Here is an 11058-nt window from a genome sequence, read left to right as displayed (position 1 = left end):
CCAGGGCAGGGACAGGTGGGACTGGTGGCATAGAGCTGGTGGGGGCCCCGTCTCCCTACCCTGAGGGGCCAGAAGGCCCTGCGAAGCAGGGGTCTGGAGCTGGGTCCCTCTGCCAGGCACCGTAGCACTATGGCTGGTGGCAGCTGGTCCCTCTCCACCCCCCCCTCTCTCCCCCCTGCTCCAGTGCCCTGCGGGCAGGCAACAGGAGGGGTGACGAGGTCAAGAGGCAGGAGAGAACCAGCGGAACGACGGCGACATGCAGGATAATCGGCTTTTATGAAGCGGAGAGGAGAGGGAGAGAGGGGGGGAGAGAGGAAATGCAGCTCTGACACAATGCAACTGACTACAAGCAGTAATGAATTAACACATTAGCGCCACGTCCAGGGGCGTTCAGGAGCACTCAGCTGCTCTTTAAGCACACGTGCATGTGCAAGTGCACGCATGTGCATGTACACATTAAAGCACAAGCAAACACACTTGCTTATTAATTACATCAGTCATGTTGTCCCTCATGATAGCTGTTGAGAAATACATTGGCTTGAAAACAAGTCATGTTTTTAGACTCTGCATTGATACTTGTACTGAAGACTGATAAGAGGGAGGTTACGCCACAAGACATGCACGTGCACACACAAACACACATGCGTGTGCGCACACACACAAGCACGCGCGCGTGCACGCACACACACACACGCACACGCACACATGCAATCAATGCAATGAGACAAGACAATGCAATGAGAATGCTATGTCTTCATACAAACTAGAGCCATGTGTTCAATTATCATCAGCACCAAATGATCCCCATTAATGCTTTAACTCTTTCTCTCACATCTCCACCTCATCCATCCATCCTTTTTGCCCGCCGCTCTCCATCCATCCCTTTAATTCATGTCTGTGCGGTTTCTTACCCCCACAACTCTCTTCCTCTCCATCTCTCTGCCCTCCCTCCCTCCTGCCCTCCCTATCTCTGACTTTAACCAGCGTGAAGATGCAGCCGTGCATTCAACCATCAGACAGGCTAGCATGTAGTCCACACACACACACACACACACACACACACACACACACACACACACACACACACACACACACACACAGACGCGTGCAAAGAAAATGCACACACGCTCACATAAACAGCACGCGTTGTGCACATACAGAGTCAAACCCTATTGTTCCTCTCTTACAGAAGAATGCAATGTTCCTCGCAACAAATATTTACCAAGGCATCTTTATGTGGTTAAATGTGTATACTGATACTTTAGTTTTAAAAAAATACTATCTTTACTCATGCATGTCTTCAATCCTTTCAGGATTGGAAACATATAGGATTTGCATAAATTAAGCTCATACAAATTACTATAGTCCAGGTCTAAATAACCACAGTTTACAGTATAAAGAGTTTCGGTCCAAAACAATACATTCAATATTTAAAGCAATCTAATGCTTGGTCTTGTAAAAAAGGAGACATATAGGCTAAAATCTAAATATAGTGGAACACTGTTGCCATTCTGTCTTCCTTATCTGTAGGCCTACGTCCAAGAAGTTAAGGATGACGCAATTTAAAGCTTAATTCTAACTATATTGCAGAAAAGTTAAGACTATTATGGAATCCTGATAAAAGTAGACAGTATCCCGCTGCTATCTTCCCATATTTACTGACATGCATTGTTGAACAGGGGACAGCATTTAAGGAGTCACATAAAATTATAATAATCTTGAAGAGTGAAACCCTTGGAATTTAAACATATTATGCTGATAAAGCTGCCCATGCAAGCTTACATTTAAATTACAATTTATCGTAGGCCTATACTGTATCCTCTGCTGTGAAAGAATTCTTTCCAGTGCAGCTGCATTCTATAGAGCAGGGGTCCCAGGCAGGGAGTGAGCGTGCGTCAGTGACAGGACATATAGATGATGGTCCTGACTGGGTCTCTGATGGGAGATCCCATTCCTCTCTTCTCCTCCAACAATCCCACTGAGCATGTCAATATGAAACACTATACTCCCACACTGGGACCGGCCTAGGCTATCGCTCTCCACTTCGAGACAAGAGAGGCATATATTGATAGGATAAGCTTAAATACCGTGTCTGCGTGAAATGCAGCTGCGAATGAAGATACGTCCAAATTAAATCAAGGCCACGACGAGCAAAACAAAAACAGTGCATTCCACTCAGTGTGAGTGTGATTTAGTGCAGGACTTTTGTCGTATCTGAGTCGAAGAAAGCAGCCCATAAACCTTTATTTATACAACTTAAAAATCTACAGCCTTGTAAATGTTGTCAGATGGCTGGTGCCAATGTCTTTCAGCTTAATACTACCTATATTAAATAGTTTAAATATTTCATAAGGGTGGTTTTAGAGCGCGGGAGGGGAAATCGTTAGCCTCGGTAAAGTTTCATTAACTGGCCTATTTCGCTGCGAGGCAAACTCATCTCCTAGCGCGTCGCTCTTATTGTAATAAAACAATCTCTCTCGGCTATGCTCTCCACTCATCTCCCTTTCTCTGCCCCTCTCTCTCCCTCTCTTTTACATCATAATAATACACTACATCCCCTTTAAATGCACTATTACTTACCGCTGCCTTTTCATATTGTAACATCACGGGCACTTTAGCGACAATATAAAAGCGTGTCATTCATTATTCAGAGGGAGCCGCGGCCTCATCCCCTTTTAAAAAGTCAGCCGCGCTGCTGAAATTGATAACGGTGGAGACGCGCGCAATAAAAACGCAGCCCCCGGGTACCGCGCCAGCCCAGACCCCGATTATGCAGATCAAGTGGTAATTTCTCAAACAAATCGCACTCTTTCAGTCTTTTGTTGTCGTTTCTTTTGGACTTTTGAATAAGGGTGTCAGCTTAATATTGCCCGTGAAAAAAACGAGGATTGATGCTCGTCATCTTAATTGCTCGTGCAAGCTTATAAGCTTTCCAAAACAGCCATAATGTGCCAATATTAAAACCGTTTGGCCTATAGGCCTATATATATAGGCTACGTGAACGAACCCTTCAGGATCATTGTCACGGATCTATGCATGGTTTTAGTGGACTCTTGGTGGCAATTTATTTATCTTTGGGACTCCAATAATGAAACAATGAAAAGGACCGACACTGTCCTCAATATTATTCAGACAGAACACTGCTATCAATAAATTGCATATACAGCTGTGGTCATGGTCACGCACAACCTGTTTGCCGGTATGTCTCGGTATATGTCAGGAGAGGCTATAGTGTGTCATTCATAATCACTTAATGTCTTATAATTATTGGATTACACCAGTTTACTATAACACCCACATCTTGAAGGAGCAGGTCAACGTCTGTGCTCGGGGGGCTGCCTTCACGCCATAATTGAGTGAGGGCAGATGGAAGTGTTATACTATTAACTTATAGGCTACCCAACACCAAAAGCTACACGGATATGAGTTTATGCCGAGTTATAAAATTAGTCATCCCATAAAGAAATGCACTACAAGTTGATATAAAGTGACATATTCATTCGACGTCGTTTGTTTTTAATAGATTTCACCTTGATCAACCCAAATGTCAGCGACAGAAACATACAAATGTCTGCAAAGATGACAGCTAACAGACCAATTCTCCCCCATCAAAAGCCACCGGTGTGCTCACATATGGCGGGGTGAAGTAGCCAGCACTCAGTCTGTCCACATGCTCTGCCAAACAAACACCTCGGGCCCTGACCCGCGTCTCATATTGCTTCATAAGCCTATATTGCTGTGAAGTATAGGCATATATATATATATATATATATATATATATATATATATATATATATATATATATATATATATATATATATATATATATATAGATATATAGATATAGATATATAGATATATATAGATATCAGATCTGTTAATTTCTGGGTCAATTGTAAACTAATCCTAAAATATACTGTGACTCACCGTGATTGACCATAAAGACAGCTGCTAAAATCTAAAATGTATTGTTTTTATTATTGTTGTTTAAATAATTCACAGGATAAATAACAAACCTATGCCTCAAAGTAGTCGTGTAGGCTATGCTATAGCTACGTCATTATTTAGCCGCATAAAAAGCCACTTTTAAGTTTTAAGGCCGTTATGCAGTTATCTATCGCCTTGAGACAAGTTAGTGGAGATGCGATTAGTCGACCACTTTTGGCAGTAGCTACATTGAGTCTGACCGTTTAGGAGCTTTCAGACTCCGGACACTTTATCTGCAGTAGCCCGTGGCCTGCACTTGTCAGGTCATTTAATGTGGTACCAATGTGGAACCAGAACAAATAAGGCCATAGAACCAAGTTCAATAGGTGCTGACGCCAGTGCATCATGGCGGCTATAAGGCCTATAATGAACTATGTAGTCTTTATTGTTGTTTAAGCTCTAAATATATAACATAAATTATATTTATTCTCACATGTATTTATGTATGTAATATGTATTGCTCATTGAACCGTAATGTAGCCTATACGCATGTACTGCTCTGGCATGGATGTGTGCGTAATTACGCAACAATTACAGAATTGTCACCTTTCTTCCTCAAGAACGAACGACTGATACTTTTGCTGTATACAAATAATACTAATAATTATACTAAGTACTAATATATATTATATATTAATATATATAGGCTATATATAATAAGTAATAAGACAGTGATATAGCCTATTTCTGAGGAATGCATAAAGTATAGGCCTTATAACTAAGCTATGAATTTAGCTAGGATATAAAGTATAAATGTTTATTCCATATACTATCAAAAGCATTCTTTAAATTTGGGCAGACCATGTTCAACTAATTTGACTGTATAGACTATGCTTATAAAATGACTGTGTGTACACTGTCAAATAAAAACGGACTATCCAAGCTCACATGCAAGGACGGAAATGATGCGTAATTTCCATGCAGGCTGAAAAGTGGTTATGGGAAATCTGAGTTATTGTGCCAAAACATACCTCCATTAACATTCAATCAGTCATTCATGTGCCAGCCAATGAACGGTCGAGAGCGATGGAGGAGGACAGTGACATTAGGCGGGGGGGCTGCGAGACGGAGGTTTTGACGCGCTGAGAGGAGAACAGAGCGTCACATCTCTCCAAACGCTCATCAAACTTTCACCAAAGCGGGTACATAGAGAAGGAGACCTTTGAATGAATGGCGGCTTTTTAGACGGCAAGGAAACGGGATTCTTACAAGTATAACAATAACAGACTGTTGTGGAAAGCAATGGAGACACGTTCAGTGTTCACTTTTGGAGCAATCTGACCAGATTTTGCAGCCTTCTTCTCCAACAGCTTTCTGTTAGTATACCCCTTGTTGCGAGTGAGTGGTGGGGATATGGAGCAAGCACCCAGCGCACCGAGCCCTCCGCCCAAACCGGTCCACCACGAACCTATCAGCTTTGGCATCGACCAGATCCTAGCGGCCGGTACGGATCAAGATAACGGACGGACCGTTGGCAGACAAAGCGCCGGCTCGGATCTAAACAGCGGGGACGGTTACTACACTGACAGCGCGCCGTCTTCTTACACTGCGCTGTCCATCTCCCTCTCCGGCATAGTGCCTCCCGCAGAGGTTTCAGGTGTATACGGTGAGAATAGGAGTCTCGGTAGCCGAGGAGTGATCCGAGTCCCGGCACACAGACCCATGACAGCCACGGGGCCTCCAGCCCCGGTCCAGAGCGCTATGCCGAGCTTCGGAGGGCTGTGCTTTCCCTGGATAGGGAACAGGTTCGCCAAGGACAGACTATCGGGTAGGCCAACCGTTATATTTTTAAGAGCTTAACACAACTTATACAGTTTGAATTTGAAACGTCATAGAGAATGAGACTGGCCAAACATTATTTAAATGGTCCTTAATGTATATATGCCGAATTTTGAATGACATACAAATTTTATGTGCATGTAAAAAGATAAAATAATATCGGAACAATTTAATCAGCTAAAGATATAGGATAGCTCTGCACTGTCCATTTGAAGATCATTAACTATAAATTCTGCAATCGAGGGGTCAACTTTGTGTCTTGACAATCAACTATACTCTCTCGATAACTTTGAGCTCATATTTAATTTACGGATCATGGATGACAAGGAATTATATACGCAATTAAATAAACGTGCTACAACTTCAATAATAGTATTATTAGACTAATATTAGTCCATGTTTTATATTGAGGTATATGCTATGGCGGTAAATTATAAATTAGGTTAAATAAAATCAGTGTAAAACGTAGGCCTATCTGAGTTTTTCCACCATGAACGCAGCTTCAAAAGGCAAACGGGCCTGCTGACAGTGCACAGTAGCCAGCATGGGGAAAACAAACTCATATACTCATACCCTATAGGCACAAGATGATGCCTGATAACTCTTATAGCCGGCACAGATGCATGAATAAACAATACATAAAAAGGCTTTCTGCTCTATAGGCACAAAAGGCTATAAAGCATATACGTGATTCTACACTGTGTATAGAGACCATTTGCTTTGCTATACAAATGGCTTATTGGCGAATATCGGTGATGTATGCCATTGAATTACCATAACAAGTGGTTAGTGAATCATATGTTGTGAGGTGGATATATGTCTCACTCACCACTTCATCCTTTTCTTATTTTCCCTGCAGCAGCTCTGGTGCCATTTGCGGTCACCCGGCGGATAGGTCACCCGTACCAGAATCGAACGCCACCCAAACGGAAAAAGCCCCGCACGTCATTCTCGCGCGTGCAGATCTGTGAGCTGGAGAAGAGGTTCCACAGACAGAAGTATCTGGCCAGTGCCGAGCGGGCGGCCTTGGCCAAGAGCTTGAAGATGACCGATGCGCAGGTCAAAACCTGGTTCCAGAATCGCAGGACCAAATGGAGGTAAAACGGAAAGAGCGAGAGCTTTAAAAGCCGCTGAACACATTTTTTCCACACAATTTTCAGGTCCAAAAGCACACTTCTATGGTGACTGTAATTTCCTAAATTGACTCCACCCTCATGACAATTCAAATTATTAATTTATAATACTGAAATACTAATAACAACACTAATGATAATTGATAATAACACTGAAATATAATATTAATGGGTACGTATGGGGGAATTCGTTTGCAGCACATGCAGCACAGAACTGCCATAGCTGAATTTGAGATAATCTTGTGTAGGCCATATGAGGAATGAGGATACACACGGCGGCGCATTTTAAATAGGCTACCAAATATCCTATATTTAGTGCTTGGCCAATTATAAGTTCGTAAAAGCAAAATACAAAATTATAAAGACTTAAAGTGTCTGTAGTGTCTAATTTATTTATTGTCTATACACCTCAACCTCTCTTTCTTTCCTTAATAGCCTATTATATAACCACAGGCCATTTTCCATACTCAGTTTAACGAATAGATTGCTCTATTTTTTTGTTTCCCTCCATAAAAACAAACGAACAAACTAAACGAAACACATAACAAACCTCACACTTTTCTTCAATATTATTGTGTCTCCCACAGGAGACAAACTGCCGAGGAGAGAGAGGCGGAGCGTCAACAAGCCAATCGCCTCATTCTTCAACTGCAGCACTCCGCCCTCCAAAAGTCCCTGAGCGAATCCGGGGGCTCGGACCCACTGTGCGCTCATAACTCCTCCCTCTACGCCCTGCAGAACCTCCAGCCTTGGGTGGAGGAGAGGGAATAGCGCCCTGCAGAACCTCCAGCCTTGGGTGGAGGAGAGGGAATAGCGTCACCTTTAACTGTAATCTATTAACCACTTGAACCCCAACAACGCCCCCATATTCTGGGGGGGAACATTCGCCAGAAATAGCCGATCTACAAGCCCGCAACACGTGGCGTTGCTATACGAGTTGTGTGACCTTGTAGATTGGCTATATCTATTTCTGGGGACTGGGGAAGAGATATAGAAGGAAACTAAGAGCAGAGCCAGTAGCCTACAGAGCCAACTCAGGTCCGTTTCGCTAGAGGGATGGCTAATAAAGTGGTTAATGTATACATTTAATTAGGCAGAGGATCGTTTCCTCATGGACATCTTTTAAAAACCAGTGGACAAGATTCGACAGACAAACACAACACATACACAACAAACTTTGAAGAACTCAAGTCAAGGGTTCCGGTTATGAAATTGGATTTTTCACTTGAGAAAATGTGGAAGACTATATGGTGAGTGGCGCCCGAATCATTTACATGGATTTTGACATAGCCACGCATAAAACATTGCAAATGAAACAGATTGATCCAGCAAGACGTTTCAGATCCTAAAAGGTTGCAAAAGGAGTCTGTTGTACTCAAAATGACGTTATATTGTTGTGCTGTGATCGTCTGCTGCCTGTACATTTTATGTCTATTTGAGTAGCCTATACCATAGGAAAGTGAAAATATTGCTGCAATTAAGGACGCCGTTTATTCTCTACCGGTGAACCAATTAGCCTAATGTTGTACATGAAAGGTGTTTGATGCAACCATGTCGAAGAGCATAATATACCTGCAGACAGTAGGCCTGACGGACACTCCTTCCTTGCATCTAAAACTTTGTGATAATGGACACACGCAATTACTCGTTTTGTGAGACTGTGCTTGTATAGTTTAACTAAAGACTGTCTTTGTACAACAATCTAAAAATGAAACAATTATGAGAAGAGCCCATTGTGAGATGTGTGGAAAAGTTGTCTAAATGCACCAACGCAAATGCACCGCAGTCCCTTATATATCATGTAAATATGCAATATGGCTACAGATAAGGTGCACTGAACTCAAGTAAGCCTATAACAAAAGGAAAATTTGACATTTTTAATAAATTATAATAAGGAGGAAGATAGAATAGCAGAAAAGAGAGAAAGGGGAGAAATGCATGTTGTTTAAGGTTGGTTTATTTTTATTTTACTCTTTTCTTTTGCACATTATCATGCTTCCTTGATGGGCCATGATCATTGAAATGTAGGCCCCCATTCTATAAAAAATGTACGTTTTTTGTACTTCTGCAATACAAAACATTCTTGTGAACCTTTTGCGTGTGGTTTATATATAAGTCCATTTGTGTTTTAACACCAAATATATCACACAAAAAAAGCCATCTTTTTTTTGAAAAGTTTATTGTTAAATATAATGATTTTATACAGTATTTCAATACACACATTATTTCATTCAGTTTGCTTGTCAGTTGATCTGTCTGTCAGTCAGTCTGTGTGTGTCTGCGTCCATTGGAGATGAGCTGCAGATCATCCAAGCAAAAATAATAATTTTACAATTATTATACTGTATTATATATAGCACAGTGAGAGGGCATGACAGTAAATAATTCTATTATATCGATCTGTTTTTGTTGTTGCTCAATCCTCTTATAGCAACGGGCTTTCACGTGAAACATGGCTTCCATTCCTCCAGAATCAGTGACAAGGTCATTAATCTTTCATCATTTGTTCCTGTTTTCACATCTTTGCTATAGTCTTCCTTCCGTTTTTCTATTCCCTTCCTCTCCCTCACTCACAGTGTAAGGCGAGTTATTGAGAATCAATAATTCTTTTTTTTTGTTTTTCTTTCGTTCTTTTTTTTTAACAGAGCTGAATGTCCAAGTTAAACTCTCTCTGGTAGAAATACTTGCCTTCACCCCCAGTTCAGGAGAATGCTTCTAAAAGCTGGATTTAGTGGAGCCTGGTCATCCATTATGCTGGGTGTAAGATTTGTAGGTGTCATGCACTTCCAACAAGAAGATGTAACTCTAGCATGAATTACATTTGAATTATCATACAGATAAAACACACACACACACACACACACACACACACACACACAGTCACACACACACAGTCACACACACACACACACACACACACACACACACACACACACACACACACACACACAGTCACACACACACAGTCACACACACACACACACACACACACACACACACACACACACACACACACACACACACACACACACACACACACAGTCACACACACACACACACACACACACACACACACACACACACACACACACACACACACACGACAGTGATCCAAAAGCGAAATTAGAAGCTTGCCTGCGACCAACGCATCACTTCGCCTCGCGTTCTGAGAATCTAGATACTTATTTTATTTATTTATGGAAATTAGATTTTGTTTTTGTGAAATACCTTTGAACAAAATTGTAATTGATTGTTTTTAATTTATGAAAAGTTGAGATTTTCTGTTTAAACTTTTTGAAATAATATATATATATATTTTAAAAAGTATACTAGGAAAACAAAAAAAGGGGATACTTACTCACGAGTCGCGACCCATAAAAATTGGTCTGCGCCCAAACATGCCTGGGTCCCGACCCATGCAGATTATAGGCTACTGGGAAACAATAGCCTAATCTATATTCTGGCAGAGAGATGAGTATAGACGGTCAGGAAGCAGACAGACTGTAAGACAGACAGATGAATGGACACGCAGACAGACTGTAAGACAGACAGATGAATGGACACGCAGACAGACTGTAAGACAGACAGATGAATGGACACGCAGACAGACTGTAAGACAGACAGAAGAATGGACATGCAGAAAGACAAATATGCTGCGTTCACACGTGACGATGCAAATATGAATGATGTCTGCAATGATGCATGTAGCTGCTCCAAAATGATATACTCCCATTCGTCTTTGCGCTTGCCTGTGTGAACGCAGCAATACAACCGATTTCCAAGAAGAAGCCACAAACATGACGATAAACTATCTACATAATCATAACGACACTGACCCACACCACTGGAACATACAGTACACACACACAGTAGGAGTTGAGGCTAATTTGTCACATACTGCATATACCTGTACTATATATACAGCACATATAGAGTAAAACTGCTTTACAGAAAACAAAGGAGTTGGCTCAGTTTCTTTGAAGATGCCCCCTATAAGAACCCAGCTTCCCAAATTAATTTTGTACCCAGGTTAACTTCTGGACACCAAGTTTATAACACTGCACATACTGCAGGCAGCTGAGGTCTTCTGTGCTTTATGCAATGCCTTTATGTTGCTGTAATATTTTACATGGAAATTCACAATTTGAAGAAAATGCAT

The 11058-nt window shown here is 41.5% G+C and overlaps 1 protein-coding gene across 1 annotated transcript; it reads left to right on the top strand.

The window, feature by feature from the left end:
- Nucleotides 1-5340: 5340 nt before the first annotated feature.
- Nucleotides 5341-7670, top strand: LOC306922401 (T-cell leukemia homeobox protein 3-like; the record flags this gene model as incomplete). Its single annotated transcript, XM_079499971.1, has 3 exons — nt 5341-5755; nt 6626-6863; nt 7487-7670. 3 exons carry the CDS (start codon nt 5341-5343, stop codon nt 7668-7670), a joined length of 837 nt encoding a protein of 278 aa, XP_079356097.1.
- Nucleotides 7671-11058: the final 3388 nt, after the last annotated feature.

This window comes from Electrona antarctica (genome assembly GCF_951216825.1).
Source record: "Electrona antarctica genome assembly, chromosome: 1".
Classification (NCBI taxonomy): domain Eukaryota; kingdom Metazoa; phylum Chordata; class Actinopteri; order Myctophiformes; family Myctophidae; genus Electrona; species Electrona antarctica.
The sequence above is the reverse complement of the archived record's forward strand: the minus strand, read 5'-3'. Positions and strand labels throughout refer to the sequence as shown.